The 16,877-nt window shown below is 39.4% G+C and overlaps 2 protein-coding genes across 2 annotated transcripts in view; both read left to right on the top strand.

The window, feature by feature from the left end:
* The first annotated feature begins 8,483 nt into the window (after positions 1–8,483).
* On the top strand, positions 8,484–13,678 carry FOXI1 (forkhead box I1). Its single transcript, XM_054841791.1, has 2 exons — positions 8,484–10,739; positions 11,745–13,678. The coding sequence occupies exons 1-2, from the start codon at positions 10,166–10,168 to the stop codon at positions 12,296–12,298; spliced, it is 1,128 nt and encodes a 375-aa protein (XP_054697766.1). The 5' UTR covers positions 8,484–10,165; the 3' UTR covers positions 12,299–13,678.
* A 1,346-nt stretch (positions 13,679–15,024) lies between these two features.
* Positions 15,025–16,877, top strand: part of KCNIP1 (potassium voltage-gated channel interacting protein 1) — a 615,599-nt gene continuing 613,746 nt past the window's right edge. The window contains exon 1 of the mRNA XM_054841792.1: positions 15,025–15,142. The gene's annotated coding sequence lies outside the window, so the exon portion shown is untranslated. The remainder of the gene's footprint in view (positions 15,143–16,877) is intronic.

A 16,877-nucleotide genomic window follows, 5' to 3' on the forward strand; every position in this document is an offset into this window, starting at 1 on the left:
GTGAAGCTGTTTTCTCACAGAAAACAATTGCTAATTATTTCTGTAGAAGTTTGAAATATTTGCCATTGGAACTGATACTGTGCCAAGAAATACTTTTCACTAGAATAACTATAGACAGCAAAACAAAACGGGTCCAGTATTAACACTAGCTACAGTATTTGTTGGCATGGATACCGATAGACTATTTGTTTCATTGGCTTTTCACAGCAACTTGATACTGCTTCTGAGGAAGCACAGAGGAAGAACAAGGCTTTTCTAGAAAAAAAGCTCAGTTTAATAGAGTAGGTTATCTGTGAGTGGGAGAAAGTGAAAGGCTGAGGGGTGCATGTTTAACATCTTGCTAACCTGGGAAGAACAGGGGAGGGTACCCAGGTTGTGCTTCAGTATTATTTGCAGATACATTGAAGAAATATTAGTATCACAAAATAAAAAGTATTTTTAAAGAAAAGGTTTGGTTTAGTGGGAAAAAATAAGAAAAGGATGATTTAGCAACTGTGTATTCTTTGTAAAGATACTTGTTAAAGGTTATCTTTTGCTTATTGTGCCTTGCAGCTTATGTTTTCATGTGAGAGTGGAATAAAAGAGGTTTAGCTCAAGCTGTTGTTATAAATTTTAATTAAAGTACCATGATTCAAAATAAAAAAGTACAAAGAATGGAAGGGAAGGAAGAGCCCAGAAACAAATACCAGGAAGGCAGCAGCACAATGTCCAAAGGAAGTTTGGTGTTGAGTGTTTAGCTGTTGGTTCCAGGTTCATGCTTGTGTTTTACTCAGGTTTTAGTGTAGTTTTTGAAGAAGAGTTTGGATTCGCACTTAATTTACAAAATATCAGCAAAAATCTTATTAGTTGTCCCACATCACAGATTGTCCTCTTCTTGCCAGCCCAGTTTTGGATCTTTTTCAAGCATGAAAACATGAAATCAACTCTGAGGAGAAAAGCAAAATTAACTAAGAAAAAAATAACAGCCAAGAACAGGGCATAGATGGAACTGGAATTGTAAGGATGTTTGGACAACAAGCTCCAGCCTTTCACAAGTTTCCGGAGACTGTGGATATTGACATTTAATCCAAATAAAGAATATAGTGTGAAGAACAAGTGATGCCCTGGGATAATAAAGTGCAAGTATGGCAATCTGGCAACATCTGTTTAAAAACATCAGTCAGCACTGATTATTGTCATTTCTGTTCACATGCTAAACAGACATTTAGTTCGCATATGCAGAGGAAGACCTACTCAGGTGGCACAGAACCTATGTATTTGACATTCTTCGAAGCGGAGCACAGAGGGCAGAAATTTACTCCAGGATAGGATCAGGCTTTCGCGGCTGTTCCAGGGAATTAATGAAGCAGGGGTAGCTTCACCTGTAATCTGCATAGCTCTACCACCTCTCACCACGCAAGGTCAGAAAAGCATTTCTGGACACAACAGTGTTTTCATGTGCTTTCTGTATCAGAGTTTATTTCACTTGTCTCAGACATTTCAAATAGTCTGGACAGTAACAGTCTGGCTTTCTGGATTGCATGGCACTAAGGTAATGATTGGGTAGAGTGAGTCCGTAATAAATAATTTGTTTAGCATGGGGTAGGAATTACTGCATGGGCAGCTAGGATTTTATGTGCTGACCTGTAGAGGGCTGTTACACTGCAACAATGTAAGATGCATTTTAGCTGCATGCCATCCATGTTCAGAAGATGGGAAACTGCTGGGGAAGTGAAGTGGACTTACATTATTTGACTCGATCAGTTTGAACATGAAGCCTCTTAGCAATTCAACCACTGATGGCTGGTAAATCCCACAGTATAATATATACCCAGAGTCATAATGAGATCTTACTCTTAATAATGAGTGTAAATTTCTGCTTCAGACTAGGATAAATCCGTAAGTATTTGATTGTACTTACAACTATACAGATTCTGAATCAAAGCTGCTCACTAATGTCACAGTATTACAACAGCTGTATCATGTCTGGCTGATTATAAAGAGATTTTTATTTCAGCCCAAGTAAGAGTAACGGAACCATCTTTGAAATAAGGATATAACTTAAATCACTAAAAGCTAGTCAAGCTCCAAAGTAGGTCTGTCCCACCCTGATCATGGGATGAGGGCCCTTTTCAACAAAAGCTGTTAAACATATTTTTAAAATAGCAAGGTAGGACAGAAGGTGGGTTGGTTTGTTATCAAATCCGTTTTCTGTTAAGTCAACTGAGGTCCAGGAGTTGTGCTTAAAGCAATCTAATCACGTAATTCTCTATGCTGACTTGCTCTTCCATTTTAAAGGATTTTAGCTTAATTCTCATGAAGGGACCAAAAGACACTGTTTTGTTCCAACTTCAGTGCAATGCTGCTTAACAGGTGAAACAATTATCCCAGAGACTGGTTCCATATATGCGGATGCCAATGGGAATCATCTAGACCTAGGGAATTCTGTTTAAAACAATAGCACAGGTCAGTTCTCCAGAGTGTAGAAAAATAAAAGGAATAACTTAGCCAAACACAGGATCCTTCTCATGTAGAAATCAAGAGAATTCAGCCAATTTAAAACCAAATTGTCTTTTACGTCATCCATTTTTTTTAAAGCCATTTCTGAGGAGGGAGAAAAAATAAACAATTTAAGGATCCTTTCCCTCATTAATTTTTGGAGGTGGATATGTCCATCTTGTTACATAAATCTTTTTTTTGAGAAATATGGAAGCCTTCATGAAAAAAGCTTGCAGCCATCTCCTATCCTGGATGCCTGAGTTGTCGCTAGTATTGTAGTATTTACTTATATTTCCCTCCCAGAACTGATTTCCTACTTGTGCATAGGCATTCAAGGTCCTTTTGAGAGGGAACATTGAGCAACATGCCGGGGGCTGCCCTCAGTTATAAGGACTTCAGCATGGGCAATATTTACTGCTATGGGGTGAGGAGAGTAGTTGTTCTTTATTGACTCAGTCTGTAATTTTCTATTCTGATTTGCTATCATGCTGGAGTGTGTGCTAAAGATTAACACTGTAAGTGAATAATTGCTCTGCAAACAAACCTCAGGTAGGCCATAGATTTCATAAACTATAAAACGTTAGATAAATTTAATCATGGTTTTAAAGTGAGGACAATTTGATCTGATTGGGTTTTGGATAGAATTATCCCTTTTCAGCGTAGCTTTTTTGTCTTCCAGGACAGCAGCAAGCTCCACTGTGCCATGACAGCCACTGTGAGTGTCTGTGCTTTAACAAACATCATTTCTGTGTTAATGATTATTTTTTTTCTTGAGTATTAGTGTGTGCTGCAGCTCCATATGCCTCATTTTGCATGTGGGTATTAAACCTGCATTTACTAACAGGTTAACGTGAGATGCATGAATGATCTCATTCATAGTTAATGCTTCATAGGCCTTCCCATTAGCTTGAATTAGTTCAGCTGATTGTAGATGGCTGTTGATGGTGTTACAATGGGTCTAAGTGGTGATTGATTCAAAAGGCACAGGAAAGGTGATGGGAGTCAGAAAACAGTCATTTATGGTACCTATGCCCTAAGTTGGCAGGTTGGCAGCCAAAAAAAAGAGACTTATCTAGGTGAAGGTAGTAGGAATTTTGCACTGTTGTAACTAGAAAAAGTCTAAAAAACCCTCCATGTCTGACAGGTATTTTGAGGGAAGATTTTCCCCAGAATGTTTGCTTATGTTTTTATATATAAGAAAACAGCCCTGGATAGCGTCGCTTTAGATGCAGTTCTTTTAGCCAGGGATATTGTATTTTATCATACAATAAAGCATGTTATGGCTGGATACCTGAATTCTACAAATACTGAGGAATGTGAAGTCTTTACTACATGACTTCAGTTGCTTTGACACACTCAGCAATACTTCAGCAGTGCTTTGACACAGTAGTAACAATGCACAATGCCTGAATTTGTAGAATCTTAACTGCATTTAGACTTCTTTCACAAGACAAGAAAACAGTACTATTGGAGATCAGTACTGGAAAACAAAAGAGCGAAGGACACAAACCTAAAAGAAAGACATAAGTCTCTAAACTTACCAGTATTTCTGCACAGAATTTCAAAGCAAATGAAGGATTGTAATATGAAAAATTTAAAAATGTTTACATATACCACTGGTTATTTTTATAGATCCCAGAATTATGACTCTAGATCTATGTACTATTGCTAAGGGGACAGTGATCATGCCAGTATAAAAACTTGTTGCTAAGTTATCGCTAGGGCAGATGGGGACTAATTCGATACATTTTCAAGAATTGTCACTAGGGGGAGGTAAGTAGTTGCAATACTTTGCCCATATAATAGAACTCAAATTACTGATCAGTCTACCCCGATACTGGGAAAACCAAAGTGGAGCAACTGGAAGTGCAAGAATTATTAACACTGTAAATCATCCTGTTCACAAGTTAGATGATCTTAGTTTACTGCAGTTAAACCCTGGTTACCTTATGTTTATCTATGACTGGGTGTGTCCATAGAGTAGTTCACTGTACTTATTTGTACCAATTCACTTATCAGTTTTAGTTGCTAATTAATTTTCCCCAAGTGTTTGTGTTGTGCAAGTACCAAAGGGTGTAGAACATTGTGAAGAAAACATTTAAAAAAAAAAAAAGGAAGTTATGTTTTCTGAAAAATCCTTGGTTCTAAAATGTCTTTTCAATGTGATCTCTATTTAAATTATGGAGCGGGAGAAGCTGATTCGTCCATACAAGCTGAAAGCTGACTGAAACAGAACTATTAGCATGTTACTATTTTTTGTTTGTATAAATTCTGTTGTGCATCTCATTGAAATGCACAAGGATTTGAAGGATTTTGGAAAGGTATACAGATTAATTTCCTTGGTAAACACATACAACACCTCATTTGATTTTAGCACCATTTATTTATAGTGTAAACAAACATTTAGTGGCAGGCAAAGAAGAATAAGCAGATAACCTGAAAGAGGCAATCATTTGAGGTCCCTTCCAACCCAAACCATTCTGTGATTCTATGATTTCAGCTGTGCGGAAGCTGGTAGCAGCAGCAAGGTTGTTAAAGTATGATTGATAGAAGTATCTATATTTGTACTAATTTCCTATAATTGAGAGACACCTCTGATTCTAACACGAGAGGAATTTGTTGCAGAATCTCTCCATGTCTGGTTTAGACTTGAGGTATCCTTCCGTTGCAGGGCTGAGCATGTCTGTGTATCTAAATGCAGCAGATTCCATGGCAGCTATAGGCCACCAAATGGAAGCTGTAGATTTCTCGTCTGCCTACAGCCTGACATGACTAATAGATGAGTCAGGGGACACCTAATCCCCTCTACCATATTATATGTTGGCAAGATGGTGGAAGGCCTTTGTTGAAGCAGGAGTTATGACTACTTTTATTATCATAGTTCACATGGTCAGAAAGCAGCTACTAGCCCTTACAAGGTTTTACAGTCTTCTAAAACCCCAGTTATAAAGTTGCTTTAAAAATCCACAACAGTTTTGTTCTGAAAGACTTAAAAAGTCTAAGGGCACTCTAGCATTGCAGCATGTGTGGCGCAGATCCAAATGATACTGTCTTTGCCATTAACTTAATGTTCAACTTGCATTTGTAGAAAAAAGCTCAGTTCCCTTGTTTTGCAATACTGTATTTTACATTTCCTATGCTTTTGTTAATGACCTTGAGATGACATTGTTTTGCCTGCTACACTTTGTTTCTTCTGATGGTGTCATTTATTTTGTGCATACACTGGGCAGGTGGTTATTGGAATAAGACATGAAGACTCCTACTAGTAACCTACTAGACAACTGAGAATATAGATAATTTGTCATTATGTGAGAATGTCTTATTGATGGATAGTGAATTGTTTCTGAATTCAGTGCATGAATTGTTTGAAACAAGGTGGGTTGCTTGGGATACTGAGTATTTTAAAAACAATTTCTCCTCCTCTTTGTGACCGCATGAATATCTTGCATGAACATTTCTTCAGCAAGGTGTTAAACTGATAATACACCAGGACTGGGGTTATACACAGTGTTAACAGTACAGCCTAAAGCTTCATATTTGTTAAAAATAGATCTCTGCACCATGGGATTATCTGGCAATATGTAACATGGTGTGGATCATTTTAATTTCTGACTAATTAGCTAAAGTACGTGATGCAGATTGCTTTATGTTGGCTGTATGAGGGACAAATGATATGCAGTATGTTATAAAGTTTGCCAGGATGAAGTTACTACTACAAAATTTTGAACCTGAGTCAGAGTGGATTTGTGCTATGTTGTACTTTGCATCATGCAGGCATGGTGCTTTTGATCTAAGTTCTCTAAAACTGTGGCAGTGTGGAACAGCACGATGACCTAAAGGTGCTTGTGAGATTAGTGGGTATCATGCTTTATTTTGCTTTACCGTTTCGAAAGATGCAGTCAAGAATGTAGTTGGGAGTATCTCAGCCAAAACATTACAAAAGTGTACAGAGTGTTTCCCATGTTATTCTCTACCTTTTGACCTCTACGGAGTGCTGGTGTGTGCACACTTCTCCCAAGTCACTGCATTTCAAAAACACTGAATGTATAGATTACTTTGGAGTATAAGTGCAAATGCTGAGGAATCCTTGTTTTAATTAAATTACTTTGAATTTTTCAAAATCCAAGATTTCAGACAATTTTGGTTTCCCTTGTAAAAGGACAGTCAGTGGGAAGAAAAATTACTGTTGGCTGGAGTAGAGGGGTACACAGGAGCTGACCTAAAAAACCTATGGAGAAGGATGGTTCTGCAGGGGTTTGGCCTCAACCTTGAAGATTTTGGAGCTTCACTTAAGAAACTGAGAGGATCAAATCTTCATCTAACACAAGAGTTGACAACGATCTTTGGGTTGACAACAATCTGTAGTTGATCAGGCTTCCCACTGGTAGAGACGTGCACTCAGGGCTTTACAGTACTGTACTGTAGTAAAAAGAAATGTTAAAAACATGACACATCCTGCCAACAAAAACCACACCAAACCTAATGCATTGTGACCTTTGGAAGTAATGCTCACTAAACTATGACGCCAGCATCAACCTCCATTTTATTTCTAGAGTTTTTCAGCCCTAAACATGATCTGTTAGCATAGCTTTGTCAGCATATCACCTTTTCCCAGCCTCTTTGTAAGCCTTGCTATGTTTCGTTCTTCTTTCTCCACTTCTGGGATTGCTGCCTTCTCCTTCCAGCCCTGCCAAGATAGGAGTCTCAGTGGTGAGGACCCCAGGGCAGTATTCCTAGCTAGACCAAATTAACTCCAGTTCTGACCAGCCCTGCTCAGCGTCACAGCTTGAGTAAAGTTTATTCTTTCCTTGCCACCTTTTGCCTGCATATGAGCATCAGCACCAGAACTGCTATGAGTAAACGCATATTGCAGCGATTCTCAAGCAGTAAGGTGTGCCCACAGTACTGACAAAGTACCATTTTTACTGACACTGTGTATGCTCTGATCTGAGTAAATCAGGCACAGTTAGTTGGAAGAAAAATGTTGCTGATCAGATCATGCATATGCTAGAAGTTGTGCCAGCACTCACATGCCAGGGAGGGATCAGACCTTTGCACTCTCTTTCAGAGTTCTGTGGGCAGAAGCCTGCAGTTGTCTCAGTACTTTACTGCTCTAAAGCAGTACTTGCCATTCTTCACCTCAGTCCTTGCTTTACTTAGTTCTGTGTGATACTTTGCTCAGATGTCACATCTAGGTAGGTCTGGTAGTAACGTGTTCTCGGGCAGCTGCAGAGCACAGCTAGGGGCTGACCTTGCTAAAATGCACTGCACCAAAACTTCATAAAGATTAATTTGCAGAGGAAGTTTACAACCTTCATCAGTCTCTGGTTGCAGAAGTAATATTTTTTTCCTTTGTCAAGCCTGGCATACTTTCAAAGCATGTATTCACTCAGCACCCACTTCAGTGTATTTTACCTGTAACTATCCATACACAGAACACCTCAGAATAAGTATTTAGATGCCACTTATCGAAGTCCATGATGCAGTCAGGTGAATTTTTACTTCTTGGGATAAATGAACCCTGAGCAGTAATAAATTTGCAAGTTTTTCTTGTTTTCAATGTCCGGGTTTGGTTTGGGTTTTTTTTTCCCCAAAAATGTAATTTGTTGAGAGGATCAAAAATTTACTTATTCTGGGTCTTAGTTTATTGTAAAAGCAACTCCTGGTTTTAGTCATTTGAGCATTTCTTAAACATTTTGTTCCGTTGACTCTTCTGTAAATAATAGGGTTTTTTAATTAGCAATATTTGTAACATTAATATTTGCAGGACTACAGATATACTTTTAAAATATATCTATATGTTATTAAGTTAATTAGGGAGCTGTAGGCAATGTTGCTTAAACAGCTTTTTGGATGTTTGTAACTCAGATTCTTATGGAGGAAAAAAATATTTCAGATAGCTTTCATGAGGAGGGGGAGGTACACTATTATTTCTTGAAAAATGAATCATCATTTGGTTTTGGTTTTGTGGTTTGGGGTTTTTTTTTTTGTCCAAGTCACCTTTTGCACAGCAGTTGTCAGTTAGAAAATAAGCCAGCACCACTACGTTCCGCTTAACTTTTGTCCGTTTAATGTGTATCTCTGCATAGGCTAGTTAGCATTTACAAACTCTGAACTCTGTCATTCAAATTAGAATAGCAACTTGTTTGTCCACAGTTGTAGTACAAATGATTTCATGTGCAGTGAGAGCATGCATTTTTTAAATGACAGCTCTATAGACGTATTTCTGAGCTGGCAAATTTGCTAGCTTGGTCATTCTGGACTCAATATTTCAGTTGTATTTCCAGTGAAAATTTTTTCATACCTTTCAAAGCAACAGTATCAACATGACATTGGTGAATCACTGCTGCTTTGGGAAGGGGGAAATCTTGGTGGTGCTGCAGCACAAAAGATTAAGTAAACTGATGAATGTGTGACAAAGCAAGAAAGTCTTTGGTACAGCCAGGAATTCAAATCTACAGGTCAAAACTCATGTTTCTGCAGAAATTATAGGACTACAGCTATTTTAAAGACCTTGTTGTACCAGGACTTTCTTTAATTGCATGGGTTATTAAAGCTGAGTCAAGTTCCAGATATATCTATGTGCCTTAAACATAAAAACCCATATGCAAATATCACTTCTGAAGGGAACTGCAACTATGCTTTTAACTACAGTGCAATCTTTTATGCAGTGACACAGTCGTAAGAACTATCCTCGTTCTGAGACAGGTGAGATGGCAGCTCTGCTTTTTCCTCCTTTGAAAGTGCAGGGTGCCATGCAACACAGTAAGTATTTTTCCAAGTCATAAAAGAGGTTTTTCCTTGTTGCTTAATTTTAAGGAATCAACTTTTACCTGTACAGATACAAATGAATTTATTGGAAATAAGCTGAAAAGAGCCGTGCTGAACACTGCCTCTTTCCTGTTTGGGAATTCTGCTAAGAGGTTTTATGAGCTCTCTGCGCCAATTCTGCAGCAAAGAGGAAGTAGCAAATAATGATTTCCCATCTCAGTTCACCAATTTAAGCTCTAAGAAAGGTTTGATGATTAAGCTTGAAATTTTTTTCTCACAAGATTAATCCTTACTTTAGGGAGTAATTCCATTTATATCAGTAAGATTACTCACGTGAGTAACCAGCTACAGAATTTGCCTGTAGTTCTGTGATTGCCTAGGGGGAAGTACAAACAACTCTGCAATTAAAATTATAGAAAGAAATGGAGGTCTGACCTTTTCTTTTCTTTTTTTCTTTTTTCTTTTTTTAAGTATATATGCCTACTGTTTCATTGATGAGTGACAATGGCTTTTGCATTCTTTTCTTTAAAAAGAAAGAAATACTAAATGCTAAAGCTTCACTGTGAAAGGTGGAAAGAGGAGGATCTCTGATGAGGGGTTTTAACTTCAAGGCACCTTAGGCTTTCTTTATGTGCATCACATTAGTGGAAAATTCCTTCATTCATTTAAGAAGATAAACAGTTGTAACTTTCAGGTTTGGTTGATGTGACATCAGTGACTGGCTGGGACTGCCAGCATTCCAAAAAGGATATCGTCCTCATCTGCAGCCACTCAGGGCTGTGGGGTGGAGCCTGCAGCACAAGCTGAAACATTTACAGGTGCATAAGTAGGTAGGGAAGGGCACGGGTGATGCACCTGTCTTAGGAAAGGAGCACTAGCACAGGTGTCATAACTTATCAGCTGCCTGTGTTAGAGCATGAGCTCCTTTGATCCACAAACACACTCTCCACCACGCTGCAGCCCGCAATTTCCAAATATTGGTCAAGAACCTCCAGAGATGAGTATCTACTATGAGAATTTTTTCCATCCACAGAACATCCCTAGTCCACAGCGACCGAGTACCTTTGAGACGACGGATTACAACACCACTCCCAATCCTTACCTCTGGCTAAATGGACCTTCCATTACCCCACCACCCTATCTCCCAGGATCCAATGCCAGTCCCTTCATTCCTCAGTCTTACGGGATGCAAAGGCAGCTCTTGCCTAACATGCATGGCTTGGGAGGAACGGACTTTGGCTGGCTTCCTCTCCCGTCCCAAGAAGAGCTTATGAAGCTGGTTAGACCACCTTACTCCTACTCTGCGCTTATCGCCATGGCTATCCATGGAGCGCCCGAAAAAAGGCTGACTCTCAGTCAGATCTACCAGTATGTGGCTGACAACTTCCCATTTTACAACAAAAGCAAAGCTGGCTGGCAGAACTCCATACGGCACAACTTGTCTCTCAACGACTGCTTCAAGAAGGTGCCCCGAGATGAAGATGATCCAGGTATAGCTCGCTCTCCCCCTCTTTTTACCCCCTTTAATTAAAACTGATAAATTTAAAAACGTTTAATACATTTTAAAGAGACGTAATAGCCTAGATACAGGACATACACATAGTAGCTCTTCTATTTTCGTAGGTCTGAACTAGAAGGCAGCTATGCATAGTTGAGGTCTGAATCAGTGTTGCTATTAAATCTCTGCAGGGAAGGGGATTCTTTACTGTAGTAGGTCTTCCTGAGAACTGATCAATGTGCTGAGCATGAGGCTCAACAAGCAGAGGAGCATTCAAAAACCAATTCTATGTAATGCATATGACTTATGTCAAACAACTGGGAATTAATGGAAAGGGGATAAAGCAAACTCAGATTTGTCAAAAAATTCCAGTAGCTTTAGGGAGTCAACAATAATTCTCAAAAGGAGAGCAGTCTGCTTTTATTTTGTTTGTTTCAAATAGCATTTTGCTTGGAATCACCCCTCCGCTGTTTCTAACCCCTTGGCTGATGTGTTGTCAGATTGTTCCTTTATTTATTGTTTTCTATTAATAGCTGTTAAGAACCATTGGGAACATATAAAACCATCCAGTTACGCTGCCACAGAGGGCCAAAAATCTGGTTCTGTCTCATGATAAACCTGTCCTACCCCACTGAATCTGTAGGAGCAGCCCAGTATGGGATTTGATTACTTTCTGCTGTAAATTCAGAGGACCAGCTATATGCTGTAAACCTCCTTCCCTCACCAAGAAAACAAAACAAAAAGTCCTCCCAGTGGCTCCACTTGTAGTCTTAACTGTTTGAAGAGTAAGGGCTAAAGGTTACAGCCCAAAACTTTACACTTTTTTCTAAATTCAACAGACTTCTGCTTTTGTGTGATTAAAAAATATGTATTTTTGTACATGCAATTGTTCTGTTTCTGTGAAATGAGAACAACATTGTAAAGCCTTAGATGACTACTCTTTTCTGTCTGTGCATATATTTTAAAATGAAAAATGTGCTTTTGTCCCCTTTGACAGGAAAAGGGAATTACTGGACCCTGGACCCGAACTGTGAAAAGATGTTTGACAATGGAAACTTTCGCAGGAAGAGGAAAAGGAAGTCTGACATTGGAGCTAGTGCTGCCACTCTTGCATCTGAGAAATCAGAGGATAGTGCCCTGACTGGCAGCCCCAAAGCTGTAGAGCATCAGGATATCTTGGAAAACTCATCACCTGGGACTGACAGTTCACCTGAGAAAGGATCTCCACCTCCATCTTCCAGTAGCCCGTGTCTCAGTAACTTCCTCTCCAGTATGACTGCATATGTTAACGGCTCTAACTCGGGGAGCCGCTCAGTGCCTTTGGGACTCAACTCTGAACCCATTGACAAAATGGGACAGAATATGGTAGGCTTTAATTCCTACTCTCCACTCTCTAATATCCCCAGTCATGGTGTGGGAGAGTGGTCCAATTCTATGCCTTCTAGCCACCTTGGCCACAGTAACTCTGTGCTCAACCAGTTTAACACCCATTTTTACAGTAGTATCAGCACAAATAACACGCTGTATTCCAGGGAAGGAACAGAGGTTTAAATGAAGGATTCTAAGACACTAAAGTATAGCTATTTATGAGAGGAAATGATCTGTGGGCAGATGATTAGCATTAGCCTGTTGTCTCTGGGACCCACACTGCATCTTACCTTCTGACAGCCACAAACTTGTTACTCATTATACTTATTCAAATCACAAACACTCCACATTTGGCAGCTCCACATAAAAAATCAGGGTTCATAACAGCAAGAATAGTGAAGAGCTCTCCTGAGACATTCCACTTGTATTGCTGCCAACCATGGTCCTCTACAGACATCCTTGAGAAGCTGCTGTTTGCCTTAGGCATGAAGCTTTTTCTGGCAAGGTACTAATATTACTATGCTTTTTAAAGTGCTAATAGAAAGGTGGTTGTATCTTTAAATATCCTCTCCTGCTGATATAGGCTGCCTGTACTAGACATGCTTAGCAAGGTCTTATTTGGCCAAAGCTATTCTGAGACACTGAAGGATCTATAATAAAAACTACTGTATAGTGAGTAACAACCAATACTTGAACGGTGAGTGCTGTCTTTGGTTTCCTCTCATACTAATGCATATGTTGTCTACATTTTGAGCCCCTTTCAGTCCCAAGGGGAATATGGCTGTGAAGCAAGCTAGCATCATCATGGACACAGCAGTAATTTTGAAACTGAAGGGAAGCATAACAAAAATATAATGGAATTGTCTTCTGCTGGTGCAGTTGTATCTTAATGTTTTCAATTCTAATTACAGGGACAATTGTTTTTTTTGCCTTACACATGCAAATCTATCCACATAAGGAAAACAAGATCTGTCCTGAATATATATATAAAATACATGTGTTTTCTGAGAAGAAAACACATTTGTTCTATCTTAACATTCTACAGGACTCATTTCTACTGAGTAAAGAATTTGAATAGAGGGAGGGAGGGAGTGAAGAAGAAAGGGAAGACAGAAAGCTTTAACCATCTCTGAGTTTTAATTCCAAAGGCTGGATCTTTCAAAGTATCAATTGCAGATATTGTAAAAAGTCCCTGTAATTTTTTTTTTTCATTTTGTAAAAGTCCATGCTGTTTGTCCATGTTTAAATATTAGAAATAATGCTTATTTTTCCTACACTCTAGCAACAAACAAAATTTCAAAATATATGTGAAGTTTTTTCAAACCAAGACTTGAATCAAGTTCCACATTTATGTAATGTCTCAAACTGGACACCTGCAGCACACATAGACAGCAAGTTTAACTGTTCATATCTGGGCACTGACCAGACTTTTGGAATGATAGAAAACTTAGTAATGCATTGTAATAGATACCGTTTTGTCTTGATTATTTTTTTAACTCTACATATAGTTTTGTTACGGGCCATCGCAGAACCATTTTTAATAAAGCATTTGTATAGAAGAGTGTGTACCTGTGCGTGTGTAATATACTGCTTATGTCTTTAAAAGTCTCCTTAATCGCTGACTTGAGCAATTTGCCTGAGGAAAGAGCAGTATAATAGTCACAGAAGGTCAGAGACCGAGATAGTGTATGTCTAGGCAATCAAAATTTGCATGCCTGAGGAATATAATTGGCTGCTATTATGCAAAATACTATCACTAAATAAAAATCATCCTTAGAGTTTCCCTGCTGGAGCTACATGGTGCTGATCACATAAAATTTCAGAAACCAGACTATATTTTCACATGCCAATTGGTCAGTATGACTGCAATCTTTTTTGCATTCTTCTTTATTATTTTATTTTTTATGTTTAAACTTTTTCACTCTCAAGGCTGCCCTAACTATTCATAGTTTTGTACCCACTCAGGTAAGTTCTCACTTGGGAGTTGAAACCTACCTACACCGCTAACATTGTTGTTTAAGAAAAAAGGTAAATGACCTTCTGGTGGTGTCCTTCTGCCATGACTGTAAGATTCTCTGAAGTCAGCATGTGCTGGGGACTAAGCTGTAATTCCTGTCCTCAGAACAGGAATTCCTGCCCTGCTGTAACAGCCCTTCCAAGAATCTCAGCCCAGTAGGTGGACCATAAATATGCCCTGCAACTCAGCAGCTGGCAGCATTTGTTATAGAGAGACTTGCTTGTGTGACAACAGAGGAACGCATTCAGTCAGCGCTGTCATATCTTGGATTCAGCAGACATAAAACAAACTGCCCAGAAATATAGATCCTGTGGAGTATGTAGTTCACGAAACTGAGAAGAAATTGATTTCTTTAGAGCTGAAATGGCAAATGTTCCATTGTGGACAAATGTGTGGGCAAAAGTGTAGGGGAAAATAAGGTGCGAATTATGCTAAGAATGATGTTGCTAAACAACAGCAGACATTAAAAAGCAACTCCTTTGTCACTCAGCATTTTGTTTGACTCTCCTCATTCTCAGTCCCAACTAATAAAAGGAAATCCATGCAGGTTTGCAAAAGGACAAGAGTTTGTGCCTCATTGCTTCCCCGATGCTGTCAACCAAATACCACTTCTGGCTTATGTGTAATGAGAAAGTGCTGCCAAAGTGCCAGTTCTTCACAGACAAAAGTATGTGTTCTAGAGGGTTCCCTTACCACGGAGATTAACTAGCTCCCCTGTGACCATTCAGCTGGCTTGACACATCAGCTCAGTTGATGAAGCGGCTGTTCAAAGAGGAGTGGAAAGATGACTGCATGCCATGTAATCCTATTTCTCCTCAAAACAGAGCTACTTTGTAAGAAAACAAATTAGGAGAACTCTTCTTCATCTGTATTTTTGTGTTTTTCAGAGAGAATTGGGTTTGATAACCAGCCATATTGATACCTTCCTGGAGCTACTGCATATCAGTCTAGCACCTGCAGGGAAACTTAACTACTGTTCCGACATGAGCAGCAGCACTGCTCTGTGGAAGGTAATGCTCCGATTCATGTACTTTACCAATATGGTAAGCATATGGCTTTTGGAGGGGAAAAGTCTGGGTTTTAGGGGTGGCTTTTTGCCTGCTGATCTTTACAGACCTATAGTCTGATTTACAAACATATTTACTGACTGATGCTGCTTGAAAAGAGAATTTGGGCTACAAGAACTGACTAGTTTTGTCTGCAAAAATTCTCAGTTGATTATTTCATTCTTATAGTGTTTTGTGTTGAGATGCAGCTATCTTCACATGACACTGTGTTCCATGACTGCAATTATTTGTTCCTCATTTAAATGTTGAATTAACTCTTAAAGGCTGCTCCCATCTTACCACAAACACATCCAGCCCTGAAGTGGTCAGAATAGGTTACTACTTGCTTTCCTTCTGCCATAGTAAAACTGCAAATATTTGAAGCCTTCACTGGCAGGCAGTGTGTCTTGACTAATTGTAAATGAGTAATGAGTTCCTACCTGTGTCTGAGTTACACTGCTGCTGAATCCCTGGGGCAGCTGCGCTGTCATTGACCTCGTTAAAAACACTTTCCCTGGGTTCCTATTACACAGTTTCCTGGTTCCGTGTCCTGGGTCTGCAGCAGCAGAGTCTGTGACTCTTCAGCCCGGGCTCTAGTACCAGGGAGGGTGTTGAAACCCAAACCGTGTTAGCAATTTGGGATTTCACAGCAGAGATCTGGGCAGCCAGGGCTCCCTTGTACCACAGCCTCAGGGTTGTGCCACGTAGTCGTGGGATCAGCTGCAAACCCTGGAGTCCTACAATACAAGGTGTTGCTTCAGCTGAGAACTTGGAACTTTCAGGCACCTTCATGCCCCAGCAGTCCAGGTAGAGCCTCATCTACATCTCAAGAAATTTTGCTAAACCTATTACACTCTGAACAAAATGTTTTGTAATCAACTATCTTTATTTCAAAAAAACCCCCACAAAACCCAACAATGACCAAACAAAACAAAAAAAACCCAAAACCACTAGATTTAAGGAAAATTAAGCCACAACAAGGTAACATAAATGTGAGACTCACTCATCTGCCAAATCCAAACCAGTTTGCTGATCAGATAATTGCAGGCAGCTTAGGAGAAGAGTACAGAGGAGCAACATTAGATGCAAAGTTTGCACTAGTGATGAGGACACAATGGAGAGCTGTTAGCAGGAATATCTGCTAAATCTCTTGTTACAGTCAACATGCAGGAAATGTAATTAATCTGCATGGCAATTTACTCTGTACTTCATATTTATTTTAAGGGCCAAGCTTGTTGTGGAGCTTTTTACTGGATTAGGCAAAGTAGTCAAAGATCATTCTAGGTTGTTATTTACTTTATTAATGGTAATGGTTTGCCTAGATTATGAATGCAGGGTTTAATATTCTCTTTGAAGCCACTGCTTCACTGTTGTGGCTGCATGTGACCTTTCCACCATTCATCACTCCCTCCTGTTGGTGGTCAGTGCCTTTCACATCCTGATAACTCTACCCACACAAATGCTGAAGTAATCATTTCTCACTTTGATTCAGTCAGAGTGAACCCAACTCAAGAAAAACGCTACTAAGACTTGCTAATGTTAACCTAAATAGTTTGTGCTGAATCAGTTTTGGGATGATTCTGATGAGAGACTTCAGTGTGCAGATGCATCATACTTTGTGACAGACTGCAGGGCTGGGGGACAGAACCTTCCCCATTTCATCAGTGGCAAGACACGGCCAGCACACATTAGCTGTCAC

The sequence above is a fragment of the Grus americana genome, chromosome 14, assembly GCF_028858705.1.
Source record: "Grus americana isolate bGruAme1 chromosome 14, bGruAme1.mat, whole genome shotgun sequence".
Lineage (NCBI taxonomy): Eukaryota > Metazoa > Chordata > Aves > Gruiformes > Gruidae > Grus > Grus americana.

What these genes read in the sequence shown, in the direction of transcription:
- FOXI1 (XM_054841791.1), top strand. Translation starts at nt 10,166, where the DNA reads ATGAGCTCCTTTGATCCACAAACACACTCTCCACCACGCTGCAGCCCG. An exon ending in CCGAGATGAAGATGATCCAG is followed by an intron (nt 10,740 to 11,744) that starts GTATAGCTCGCT and finishes CCCCTTTGACAG; the next exon opens with GAAAAGGGAATTACTGGACC.